This window comes from Gossypium raimondii, chromosome 8 (assembly GCF_025698545.1).
Source record: "Gossypium raimondii isolate GPD5lz chromosome 8, ASM2569854v1, whole genome shotgun sequence".
Lineage (NCBI taxonomy): Eukaryota > Viridiplantae > Streptophyta > Magnoliopsida > Malvales > Malvaceae > Gossypium > Gossypium raimondii.
The window spans coordinates 11,729,717-11,742,819 of record NC_068572.1 but is presented as its reverse complement, the minus strand read 5'-3'; the positions used below and the strand labels follow the sequence as shown (position 1 = coordinate 11,742,819).

General features: G+C 33.2%; 2 protein-coding genes and 1 long non-coding RNA gene across 5 annotated transcripts; 1 reads left to right on the top strand and 2 right to left on the bottom strand.

Moving 5' to 3' along the window:
• Nucleotides 1–904: 904 nt before the first annotated feature.
• On the bottom strand, nt 905–3,645 carry LOC128042949 (uncharacterized). Its single transcript, XR_008198567.1, has 2 exons — nt 3,213–3,645; nt 905–1,127 (listed from the first exon to the last, which is right to left on the bottom strand). It is a non-coding gene; the product is annotated as an uncharacterized LOC128042949 (long non-coding RNA).
• A 3,329-nt stretch (nt 3,646–6,974) lies between these two features.
• Nucleotides 6,975–8,902, top strand: LOC105790813 (pentatricopeptide repeat-containing protein At5g66520). Its single transcript, XM_012618587.2, has one exon. It carries the CDS (start codon nt 7,002–7,004, stop codon nt 8,388–8,390), a length of 1,389 nt encoding a protein of 462 aa, XP_012474041.1. The 5' UTR covers nt 6,975–7,001; the 3' UTR covers nt 8,391–8,902.
• Nucleotides 8,903–9,196: 294 nt separating this feature from the next.
• Nucleotides 9,197–12,901, bottom strand: LOC105790812 (uncharacterized). 3 transcript variants are annotated; one of them, XM_012618583.2, is made up of 13 exons: nt 12,799–12,901; nt 12,671–12,701; nt 12,510–12,583; nt 12,372–12,411; nt 12,109–12,266; nt 11,773–11,962; nt 10,993–11,318; nt 10,787–10,915; nt 10,566–10,699; nt 10,374–10,471; nt 10,127–10,218; nt 9,912–10,042; nt 9,197–9,632 (listed from the first exon to the last, which is right to left on the bottom strand). In XM_012618583.2, exons 1-13 carry the CDS (start codon nt 12,820–12,822, stop codon nt 9,560–9,562), a joined length of 1,500 nt encoding a protein of 499 aa, XP_012474037.1. In that variant the 5' UTR covers nt 12,823–12,901; the 3' UTR covers nt 9,197–9,559. The 3 variants fall into 3 exon arrangements, with proteins under 3 accessions (XP_012474037.1, XP_012474036.1, XP_012474039.1); XM_012618582.2 differs by having other exon boundaries at nt 11,773–11,976; nt 12,114–12,266; XM_012618585.2 differs by having other exon boundaries at nt 10,993–11,240; nt 11,773–11,976; nt 12,114–12,266.
• Between the last annotated feature and the right edge of the window lie 202 nt (nt 12,902–13,103).

Sequence of the window (13,103 nt, the reverse complement as noted above, 5' to 3'; positions counted from 1 at the left end):
ATCAAGCATTGGATGGAAAGGTTCTTGAAGAGATATGGTCAGGTAATCCCCCTAATTACTCTAAACTTAGAGTATTCGGTTGTCTTGCTTATGCACAAGTTAGTTAGGGAAAGCTTAAACCAAGGGTTGTGAGATGTATTTTCTGGGTTTTGCCGCTGGTGTTAAAGGCTTTAAGTTATGGTGCCCAGAAACAAAAAAAAAAACGATTGTTAGTAGATATGTTACATTTGATGAAATTGGAAGGAGTCGCCTTCCTTTAATGGAAAAATGAAACAGTCTCCCAAGAAAGGTGGAGTCGGAGTCGAAAACAGATAGTGACATCCCAATGTTACAAACAACGAAGTCACGATGACAGGATGAGCAGAGCTGAAATCGCGATATAAATGTGGTTGAAGTTGCTTCGGAACTGCAGAAGGGTACTGAAGCAACTTCAGATCAGTTAGAGGCTTCATCTGACTCTCAAAATCCTTTTACATCTCAACTACAAAATTATAAGTTAGCCCAAAATAGGAAAAGACGTGAAATTAAGCCACCACAGAAATACTGTCATAGAAATTTAGTGGCATACACTCTAAGTGTTGCGGAGAGCATTGATTCGATCGATCCTTCCAATTATTCCGAGGTAGTTCAGACTCCTAATTCGAGCAAGTGATGTAACACCCCCTAACCCTTATCCGTCGCCGGACTAAGGTTACGAGGCATTACTGAACAAAACACACCTCAATACAAACGTTCAATAGAATTCAAGAATTTAACATTGATATGCAATTCGTTTGAATACATGTTTAAATCAACTATTTCTAAATCAAAATATAAGAAATATAAGCATTGTATATATATAAATGGAAATATATTAAGCTTAGCCAAATTTTAAGTAAGTATAATTATAAATTCTACTTTAACCTTTTTAAAACAAAACATAACATTTTGATCCCGTTAAACCATAAGAAAATAAGCCATTTTCGTATGGCTATTAATTTCATATACAATATATCAAAGTACGACTTACCAAAACATTTATCTAGCCTGTACATGCCAAAGTTAAAATTTAAACAGTTTAATACAGAGATAGTAGATAGAGTGATGAACTTGCTGACAATCCCCGAGCTTGAAGCTTGATCTTAAGTCTAAAAATCAGAAAGACATAAACAAACAAAGTAAGCTTTTATAGCTTAGTAAGTCTATAGCATAACAGAAATTATAAAAATAATTATGTAATTTCCTGATACACTTAATGAATTCGCAAATACTATATATGTTAACTATTACATATAGTCAAAAGCATACATAATTATCAACTCTTAAAACCGAATGTAAATTCACCATAAACATGAATAGCCGAATGCTTATATACATATATGCTTAACAAATATTAGCTCCAAATGTATATACACTTATTATAACTAAATGTATATATGTATTTATCACTGCATATATCTAAATGCATATATGTGCTTATCGCTTGCACTTCATCGAATGCATATATATATTTATATATATTCTTCAAATACATATGCCAAAAGCATATACTTACACTTATCAACCACATGTGCCGAATGCACATATATATATTTACTATAATCCACATATGTCGAGTGCATACACATATATATATACAACAATTTCATGATAACTAACATATATATATATACTCACTAAACATAAAGATTCGAACGTTTATATGCTCATCAAATACTTAGAAACAAATGTTCATATATTTATCCATTACATATAACCAAAATCACATATATACCCAATGCAAATAATCACTTAATTTAAACAGATTCACTGGCACTTAGCTTGTTAGGCTTAAAGCCTGATTCAGATCACCGGCACTTAGCCTGCTAGGCTTATAGCCTAATTTAGTTCACCGGCACTTAGCCTGCTAGGCTTATAGCCTGATTCAGATCACTGGCACTTAGCCTGCTAGGCTTATAGCCTGATTCAGATCACCGGCACTTAGCCTGCTAGGCTTATAGCCTGATTCAGTTCACCGGCACTTAGCCTGCTAGGCTTATAGCCTGATTCAGATCACCGGCACTTAGCCTGCTAGGTTTTAAAACCTGAAAATCTCAATTTCTCATATACAGAATAATTCCTCAAATATTTATTAACAGCAAACACATATTCACCGTAGTCCATGCTCAAACATAAATGAGTTTGCAAATCATATTTTCAATCCAATTCAAGTACTAATAACTTATAATCATATAAATATATATTCGAACCTCATTTATGAAAACATAAACTTTTATGTCTTTAATTCAATCTAAAAACTTGTACACAAATGTACATATAGATATATTCAAACTCCAGTATACATATTTAACATTTATACCTTTTAAATAAAATTAAAAGCCCATACAAGTATGTTTATTTATATTCGAACCTATATGAATTTATATATATACACATTCTTGCCTTTACCTTTCACAACTTATTCATGTATATATAAATATACTTAACTAAATTTAATACAAATAATTTACATGTACTTATGTATACACACCTATTCGAGCATAATATATATATATATATATATATATATATCTAAGCTCAATATGAAAACATATTTATGTACATCCATACATATTCAAAACTATACATACATGCTTAACATTCATATCTTATAATATAATCAATACTTAATTATATATATAAATGTTCCATCTCACATATAATCACCTTATTTAAAAAAATCACCTATACAATTACAAATCACCTATACAATTACAATATACATATCACTAATCAAACCCAAAGTTTTTTTTTTTTACATATATATATGTATATTCGAAAACCCATGTATACATGAGTATAATACGTACCTTTAATCAAAGCAAGAATTTATACATGTGTTTATTTTCTCATATTCGAATCTTATGTGTATATATATAACCTTCAAACAATCAATTAAATTCAGAACATATTCATATAGATACATATATAAATATTAATACATTATATATTTATATATATATATGCTTTATAGCATTCCTACTTTAACTTAATTCAAAAATTTATATAAGCATATATATATATATATATATATATATATATATATATTCGAACACTTTATACACATATATATATACCATTTATAATTCTAATTTATTCAATCAAATTACTTCAAATTAAAGCTCAACAACAACTATAATCGATATACATACATATATACTAATTTAATATCATTAAATAGCTAATAGACTTACCTCGGATATAGACGGAGACGTTCGACTATTCGACTACTTTTGTTTTCCCCCAATCCAATTCCGTTTTCTTCGTTTCTTGATCTAAAAATATTCAAATTTAGCCTTTTTATCCATCAAATCATTCAATTAAATCCAAAAATACATAAATGGGCAAATTACCATTTTGCCCCCTCACATTTTACTCTTTTTTTAGTCCTTTTTGCACAAAACACAAAATACACAAAATTTAATCACACCATACTAAGTCCGAATGTTCCTAGTGTTCATACAAGTCCACACATTTCATTTATTTCACATTTTAGTCCCTCAAAAATTTATTTTCACAATTTAGCCCTAATTACTCAATTTCACCAAAATTTCAAAGACAAAACATGTTAATCTTTCACATATCTTTCATTTTTCATCATCAACTATCACAAAGCTCAAGCATTCATCAATGGCACATTTCAAAATCATCAACAATTCACAAAATTAAGACATGGGTTTTGAAGTATTCAAAGCAACGATTTCAAAAACGTAAAAATTATCAAAAACCGAACAAAAACTAACATTGAATTAAGCTTCAAAAGATGGTCGAACCTAGCTTAGGTTTCTTTCTTTCTCTTTTCTCTAGTTTCGGTCAAAATAAGATGAAAATGTGGCTTTTAATTTGTTTGTCTTTTAATATATATTAACTTTATAATATAATATATTATTATAACCTTTATACATAATATAAAAACTATAAATTATAAGCATAATGCCGTCCACTATCATGATTAATGGCCTAATTTCCTATTAAGGACTTCACATTATAAAGACATTAGCAAGTTAGCACTTTACACATTAATTAGTCAATTTCACATTTTACGCGATTAAGTCCTTTTATTAAATTAAGCACACAAACAATAAAATTAATTCACGAAACTTTCACACATGTAAATTAACACATAATAAACACAGAAAATAATATTAAAATTTTTTTTAGACTCGGATTCGTGGTCCTGAAACCACTATGTCCGATTAGGGTCGAAATCAGGCTGTGACAAGTGATTTGTCGCAATGGAAGATGAGATAGAATCTCTTCAAAAGAACAAGACTTGGAAACTCGTGAAACCACCCACCGAAAAATAGATATTTGGTTGCAAGTGGGTGTTCAAAAAGAAGGAAGAATCGGGTCCAGGTGGCACCAAATATAAAGTGAGGTTGGTCGCAAAGGGCTACAGTCAAGTGGAGGAAGTTGATTTTCATGATGTGTTCTCTCTTGTTATGAAGCATACGTCCATTCGAACATTTTTAGCTCTTGTTTCATTACACAACCTTGAATTAAAGCAGTTAAATATGAAAATTGCATTCTTTCATGGCGACCTACAAGAGGATTTTTTTTATGCAGCAATCGGAAGGCTTAAGGATCAAAGGCAAGGAAGATCATGTTTGCCTTCTACAAAAATATATGTATGGCCTGAAGCAATCTCCTCGTCAATGGTATAAGAAGTTTGATTCATTTATGTCAAGCATCGATTTAATACGAACTAAGTATGATAGTTGTGTATACTTGAATCGTCTTAATGATGGATCATTTATATACTTGCTACTTTATGTTGATGATATGCTAATTACAGCTAAGGATCCATCTGAAATTGATAGATTAAAAACCATGGTTAGATCTAAATGTGAGATGAAGGATCTTGGTGTAGGTAAAAAATTCTAGAAATGGAAATTTCCAGAGATAAACACTCTGGTAGGATATTTTTGTCACATCAAAGGTACATTGAAAGGATCCTCAAGCAATTCGAAATGCAAAATTTGAAACCGGTTAGTACTCCCTTAACAGCACACTTTAGATTTTTTGCTTCAGAGTCACCAGAAACCGAAGATAAAGAAAAGTAAATGTCTTTGGTTCCTTACTCCAGTGCAGTTGGAAGCTTAATGTATGCAATGTTTTGCACTCATCCAAATATTTCACATGTTGTTAGTGTTGTAAGTAGATACATGGCTAGACCTGGTAAATTATACTGGCAAGTAGATAAGTGGATTCTCAGATACTTGAAAGGGTCACCAAATACTCGTTTAGAGTTTGGAAGAATTTCAAAGGGTTTAGTGAGCTTCGTAGACTCAGATTATGCAGGAGATTTTGACAAAAAAAGATCCCTTGCAGGATATCTATTTGTTTTCGACAAATGCATCATTAGCTGAAAAGTCACGCTTCAAGCCACTATAGCTTTATCAACTACCGAAGCTGAATATATGGCAATCATTGAAGCTATGAAAGAAGCCATTTGGTTGAGAGGTCTATTAGGGGAGCTAGTTAATAAACACGACGAAAATATTGTATATTGCAATAGTCAAAGTGTCATACATCTCACTAAGGATCAAATGCATCATGAAAGAACAAAGCACATAGACATTCGGTATCACTTTGTTTGTGAGGTGGTTGCTCAAGGAGATGTTCAGATTCACAAAATCGGCACAGAAAATAATCCAGTCGATATGATGAGCAAAAGCCTTCTAGTTTCCAAGTTTAAACACTGTTTGGATTTGGGCAGCATCCATCAAAGATCAAGTTAGGCCCCAAACGTGGCTCGAAAAAGAAGGCACTGCAAAAATACGAGTCAAGATGGAGATTTGTGGAGTCTGCCTCGCATTTTAGATGAAACAGAGTCGACTCGTGACGAGGAAGAGCCAATGTCCCAACAACTCGACACACAACTTCCAGACAAAAAGAAACCTATGTCTCGACGACACAACATGTGATGTCCTGACAAGCTGATAAACGACGTCACGATGTGGTGACATGGTCCCTACTAAATCGGGTTTCTTCTCCTAGTTAAACTCTGCTAACCTTTCCCAGCCGAACTCTAATAACTCTAGGGATATTTTAATCAGATTAGCCCACGAATTTCAGGCTATAAATAGAGCTTTTCGCAACCCTAGAGAGATTGATTCAACAACATTCAACAACACAGTTAAGAGAGATTTTTGTGGGAATTTCGGGAGAACTTTGTATTTTGGGTTTGGGTTTGTTTTTATTTCTCCATCTTGTACTCTCCTTTGGTTATTTGTTGTTTTAGTGAAGTATTTTTTACCTGTGGTTTTTTTATCCTCTTCAGAGGAGTTTTTCCACGTAAATATTTGTGTTCAATTTTTTTCTATTCGATCTTGTTGGTTGCTTAATTCAAGTTAACCCCTACAGAATAAACAATTAATTTAATAAATTGCAATGATTTTTTTCCTTTGCTTTTACTTAGCATGAAATATTTGAGATCATATAATCAAAAGAAATTTAAGTTCCGTGAGGCAATTATTAAATATGATTTATTTGAGTTAATTTCATTAAAATAATTTAGAAACATAAAATAAAATTTAAAAGGATATTAAATTAATTAATTTTAATATTGTAGTAACAAATCGATTAACATTATCAAGGGTCAAAACAAATTTAACAATTTATTTAATTTATTTTAATTTTTAAATTTAAATTTTAATATCTAAAAAATTTAGAATTTTGGTAATGGAATAACTAAGTACAGTTTAATAATTATTTTGTATTATTTTAATTTTTACCACTTTTTACTTTAATCGTTGATTTTTTACCCCAATCAACACTTAAAAGTAACAATTTTGGGTGATTAAAATAAAAATATAAACATGCTTAAAATTCTTAATTCAGTATAATAATACTGATGTGTCATAAAACTATTAGAAACTTATAATATTTTTACTCATTCTATCCTTTCTCATATATATATATTATTTTCTTAGGCCTTTAAATTTTGGCAGAAACAATAACCCGCCACCACCGCTTGAATCATGTCATCGTATACAAAGAGAATCATTCAGTTGATAAACGCCTCCACTTCTCCTTCTCACATTCGTCAGATCCAAGCTCAGTTCATTCTCAGAAACCTCCTCAAAAACCACTTCATAGCTCACCATTTCATTAATGCCTGCAACTCTTTAGGCCTTTTAAACGATGCCCACGCCTTCCTCCTTCTTTCTAAACCACCCCCTCATGTCTTCCTTTACAACACCCTCTTTAGAGCCTTCTCCCACTCCAAAACCCCACACCTTCCTTTTTCTTTATATGCCCACATGCAGTGCGCCTCGGTTTTGCCTAATAACTACACCTTCCCTTTCCTTCTCAAGTCCCTAGCTGATTTCCAGCTGCTCCAGAAAGGACAAATCGTTCAGGCCCATGTTTTAAAATTGGGTCATTCCCATGATATTTATATACAGAATTCCCTGATGAATCTCTATGCTTCGTCTGGTGAAATGAGGTTATGTCGCCAAGTGTTCGATGAAATGCGTAATAGAGATGTCGTTTCGTGGACTATTTTGATCACGGGGTTCAGAAATGTTGAAAAATATGATGATGCTTTGATTGCTTTTGAGCAAATGCAGTATGCAGGTGTGGTGCCTAATAGGGTGACTATGGTGAATGCATTGGCTGCCTGTGGTGGTTTTGGTGCTTTTGAGATGGGGGTTTGGATTCATGATTATATAATGAAAAACAGATGGGAACTGGATTTGATCCTTGGGACTGCTTTGATTGATATGTATGGAAAATGTGGGAGGATTGAAGAAGGGTTGAAAGTTTTCCATAGCATGGAAAAGAAGAACAATTTTACGTGGAATGCTGTTATCAACGGACTAGCTTTAGCGAAAAATGGTAAGCAGGCGATTTGGTGGTTTAATAGGATGGAACAAGAAGGGTTTAAGGTTGATCATGTAACTTTAGTTGGGGTGCTTTCAGCTTGTAGTCGTTCGGGTTTGGTCGATATGGGTCGAAAAATATTTATTTCTTTAGTTGAAGGGAGATATGGATTCTTGCCCGGGGTTAAACATTATGCATGTATGATTGATCTCTTGGCACGGGCAGGATGTCTTGACGATGCTTTTCGAGTTCTGCAGGAAATGCCTTTCGAACCTACAAAGTCCATTTGGGGATCATTGCTGGCTGGTTGTAGAGCTCATGGAAATTTGGAATTGAGTGAGATATCTGCAAAGAAACTTATGGAGTTGGAGCCAAGTAACAGTGCTTACTATGTTGTGTTGTCCAATTTGTATGCCGATATGGGGAGATGGGATGATGCTGAGAAAGTGAGAACATTGATGAAAGAGAAGGGGTTGAAGAAAGACCTTGGTTTTAGCTCTGTGGAATGGGAATCCCAGGAACAAGTTTATGAAGTATTAGCATAGTGAATTCCCTTAAAACTTGTATGTCAAGAATGATTTACTCATTTCCTTCGATCTTCGTTGAAACGGAAAGGTCTGCTCCGCTTGGATCGAGTTCTAAATCTTGGTTATGAGGAAACTTTGCTCCTCTGGTTGAGGCTGGCTTCTTCCTGAGAACAAATGTATAGCCAATGAGATTAAATTCTGACCTATATGGCAATGGACAATTGTCTTTGCAGCTGTTTTGGAGGAAAGCACTCAAGCAATTTGCAGTGTATATCATGAAATCATGAAAGCTTATTCGATGGTCTGCTGACTATGAGCAACATTATTTCAAGGTATAGGATTCTCTGTATTTTATGAGCATGTAACATGATACTCAGACCTCACTGCAGTGACTCAGAATGATTGACCATATATAAAGTTTGAAATGTACAGATCTTTTGATTAACTATGATCAGTTAGATTCCTACTTTTCATTTGTTTCAAGCTAAATAAATGAATATAAACAAGATTTTTTAAGCTCATTTGTTAAATGACCTGAAGACGAACAAAGTTTGTTAAGTTCATTTATATTTATGAATAAACTTGTTTAATAAATCATCTAAATTTCTTTTAAAATTCATTATTATTTGATTATTATATATTAATAAAATTATTATTGCTTGTATGCTTATTTTATTTATAGTATAATTATTAATACTTATATTTGAGTATTTGATATCTAAAATAAGATATATGATTATTTATATATTTTTGTTTATTATTTATAAACATTGTTCATGAACATGTCCATGTAACTTCAATGAATGAACATAAACACGCATAAATTTAAGTAAATGATCACGAATACATTATAATACTTTGTATCTCGACATCTATAACTTCTTTTACAATATCCAAGCTCAAAACCAGAGTAAAAACAGTGGTCTACAATTCAAACACTAGAATAAACACACACACACACACATATATATATATAACAGGATCCTGCAATAACAAATATTATGCTTAGAAAATTACCATTAGAAACTTCAGTTCCCATTAATTCCCTAACATAAAATCTAACTATATGCCTATTTACAGAACGAATTGCATGGCTCTTTCGATCATTTCAAGCGATCATATGACTTTGTCTAGAACTCGAACGAATGATGTAAAAAGCCACTTCCTCAAAGACATGCCCAAATTAGTTACGGTGAGATGTCAGAGAAATATGTAGATAAAATTGTTTTCTCGCCATCACCAGTGACATCAACTTCCTTCCTGCCATAGAAAATAGAAGCAAATTCATTCAACTGAATTATAAATGTTAAAAATTCCCCTGGCGAGGAACTAGCTCAGGTCTTTACATGTGTAATGATTCCTTGCAGTATAGTATCAGGCAGATAAAATGTGGTACAGTTCTGCTAGGATCAGAAATTATAAATAAAAAAAAAACCTAATAACGCAAGGCATGGAAATCTTCAATACTAGTAGTAATCATACACACTGGTTAACTTAAGAAATGACCTTGTGATAAGAATTAGGGTTCAATGTACATACCATGGGGGGTGAATGCAAATCAACTTTCCAATTTCAAGGTCAACATTGGCACATATTCTTTGATTGAAAATAACAGTTACTTTTTGTCCTTCATTTTCCAATATTTTGGGGTTCTCTGGCTGCAAAATACCCTGCACAAACACACGTATAACTTCAGTTTCTAAGTTTTCTGTTCTCATGGTACTGCATCTTAAAACTTCTTCAAGATCCCAAACCTCTAGAGTCTTGACAAAAGAGCAATAACAGACTGTCAGCTTTGCATCCAAATATCTTGAAACAATGTTCACGGTAATGCAGCTTGGCTCATCTGAGAAAAAGGAGAATAAAGAAGAGCAAAGAATAAGCAATGTATCAAAACGCGTAAACAACTTTTTCATTAATTTCTTATGTGACGCAGTCTTTATAAGTCAATTTCCCTCAAAATTTGCTAAAGGGATAAGGCAAACAATAACAAGATGTTACTTTTAAAGCTAGCTCCATTCTGTAACTTCATAAGAAAATGCGTATCTGTCTCCTTTTCTTGCTGCATGACCTGCTGCAACTTTCCAAATAGTCCAGTGCTGCAAATATTGGGAGGACAAGTTACTCGAATATATTCTACTTTTCTAACATTTATAATTAACATGATAAGATAATTCTAGCCGTGTTATGAACCTGAATGCTCCTGGTCTAGGAATAAAGATGCCTTCAACAGTCAAGGAGGTGGCACCCAAGGCTTCCTGAAACTTATCTGAAATAGTTGGCTTCTTTATCTCAGGGGTAGCAAGTTTTAGATTTTGGTAATCAGCCTGCTTAAGCATTTTGTTCAAGTACATTCAGTTCATAATTCCAAGTAAGAGGCAATAACTAAGCAACTGCAGGCATGATGAGTATACCTCATCATTGCTTGATGACCCACCACTGAAGGGCTCATTGAGGTCTTCACTTTCAATGGTTCTATCACCGAGTGAACATATACTTCTTTTGAGAGCAGCTTGTACCCTTTTTCCTCTTGCCCTGCTATGCTGCGAAGTATGCATTTAAATTAAAAATTTAAGCAACAACTTATGGTTCAGGAACAATAATGAGTAAAGAGGAATACCATTTTAAAATTCCCTCTTAGCAGACTGGTATTATCTTGAAGGTCATCTAAAAGCTCAGCCATTGAATGCTCAATAAATCCATGACCATGAGCTTCTACATCAGCAGGAACAATCTCTAACTGGTTTTCCTCTTCTCCATTGAAATCTTCAAGAACCTCAGCTATTGAATGCTCTAAGGTTCCATGATCACTGGCCTTCAATCTTTCTGGCATTTCACCAGCCTTAGTTGACACCTCATTTTCATTATCTGAAGTAGCAGGCCAAGAAAGTCCTTTATGTGATTGGAAGCGAAATGAAAATCGAGGTTTAATTTTGCTTTTGGCACCTGCAAAAGCATTCATAGCCCAGGTTGCCAAATTAGAATAAAAGGAGCATCTTTCAAATGTCAAATAAAGACCCATAATATTGTGGTTATGTGAAAGAGTTTAGGAACTGACTCACGGGACAAGTAGATCCCTCAATGAGGTCGGCTAGTGAAAGATCTAGCTACTACCATACATACAGTTACCATACACTTTTTGATGCAACAGCACATTTTATGTGAATCTATCTATGTTACCACTTGCATATAATTGAATATTACTATTTAAAATAATGATATAGTAATTCAATAAGGTAGCAAGAGTTCCCGCATACTCTCAGGAAGTCAGGATTTTCTCATCCTTTTCCTTTTCTGCTTACTACCATGAGAACATGATCTGATGAAAAGCAAATGCACACACTGAGAATGGAATGATAATGCATTAGAATCAAGTCAATCTTGGAGCAAGAGTAAAAACCTTTATAAGATTTATCAGCTTTGGAGGCAGAAGAAAAGCTAGAAACATTTTTGTCCAAATTGATTAGTGCCTCAGCCTCTTTAGCTACCATAGACCATGCATTTTCCCCATTTCCATCCTTAATTCCATAACTATGATCAGATTCTTTAGCACCAGAAGCAATGGATGTCTCTGAGCGCATAACATTCTCCTGTCCAAGGAAACCTAATTATAACACAAAAAACAACAAAAAAGATGCCGAATACACTCAACGATCACAAGTTAAAGCACCATCATTAGACAGCAAGATATCCCACAAACAAACAAAAATTAATTATCTGAAATTTTACTTATTACCTCACCATAAGAGACCAGTTCCTCACAGGAAACTCTTCTACATAACTTCTCAGAGGGGAAGCAGTTGCCCTCATCGGAAGAGTCAGGCACTTCAACATCCTCTTCAAGACAAAAACTTATGTGTTCTTGATGGTACGAGCGGTTGTTATCACATTTTTCTAACACAAAATTTAAAATCAAATGAGCAATACATCAAACAGCTTAACAAAAAAGAATTGCAGCCACAACTCAAATCTAGAAGAAATTGACCAGAAACTGGATACCTTTAAGTGTTTCAGGTCTTGATTGGAGTTGAAATCTTTCCTATCGACGCAAAAAATTATAAATCAAAATTCAAATAGAGAAATAAAAACTTTCAACATTTACACATAAACTAGCAAGTAGAGTAATTGAGTAACGACCTCTTTCTCTTTTTCTAAGCGGTCGCCTAATGAAGCACAATTTTCTCGAAAATCATCGTCGAAATCGTCCTCGTCTGCCAAATTATCGCTCATAAGCTAATGTACACATCCTCGATAAAAACAGAAAAATAACAATAATAATGTTGATAAAAAGAAATTACCAGAAATGCTCTGATCAGAATCTGGATTTTCCTAAAAGCAAACAAGTAGTCAGTAAATAACTAACGATGGTGAAAAGAATATAATTTGTTTTTCAGAGGGAAAAAAAAGTCGATGAGGAAGTCATTACCTGAAATGCGTTTCGCCGCCACATTCCGGAGCTCCGTTCTTTCCAAATTCAAAAATGGTAAAACTACCCGGTTTTTTTATTATTTTATTTAGGTTTAATGACAAATTTAGCCAGGTTGACATATTTTGTTAAAATTGTCCTAATTGTATTTTTTAACCTTTTTTAACCTTCAAATTTTTTTTTTAATTTGCTTTTTCTAATAGATTGAATAAAAGCACGTTAAAAATGTTTATAAGGATGATGTGAAATATTTATAATGAGATGCAATTTATTATTTAGATAACCTAATAAAATAATTACATGTG

Excerpts from the sequence above, each read along its gene's own strand:
- LOC105790813 (XM_012618587.2), top strand. The coding sequence starts at position 7,002 with ATGTCATCGTATACAAAGAGAATCATTCAGTTGATAAACGCCTCCACT.
- LOC105790812 (XM_012618582.2), bottom strand. The coding sequence starts at position 12,822 with ATGTGGCGGCGAAACGCATTTCAG. Across the intron at positions 12,412-12,509 it reads GCTTAGAAAAAGAGAAAGAG|GAAAGATTTCAACTCCAATC; the intron begins GTCGTTACTCAA and ends TTGCGTCGATAG. Across the intron at positions 10,700-10,786 it reads GGTCATCAAGCAATGATGAG|GCTGATTACCAAAATCTAAA; the intron begins GTATACTCATCA and ends ATGCTTAAGCAG.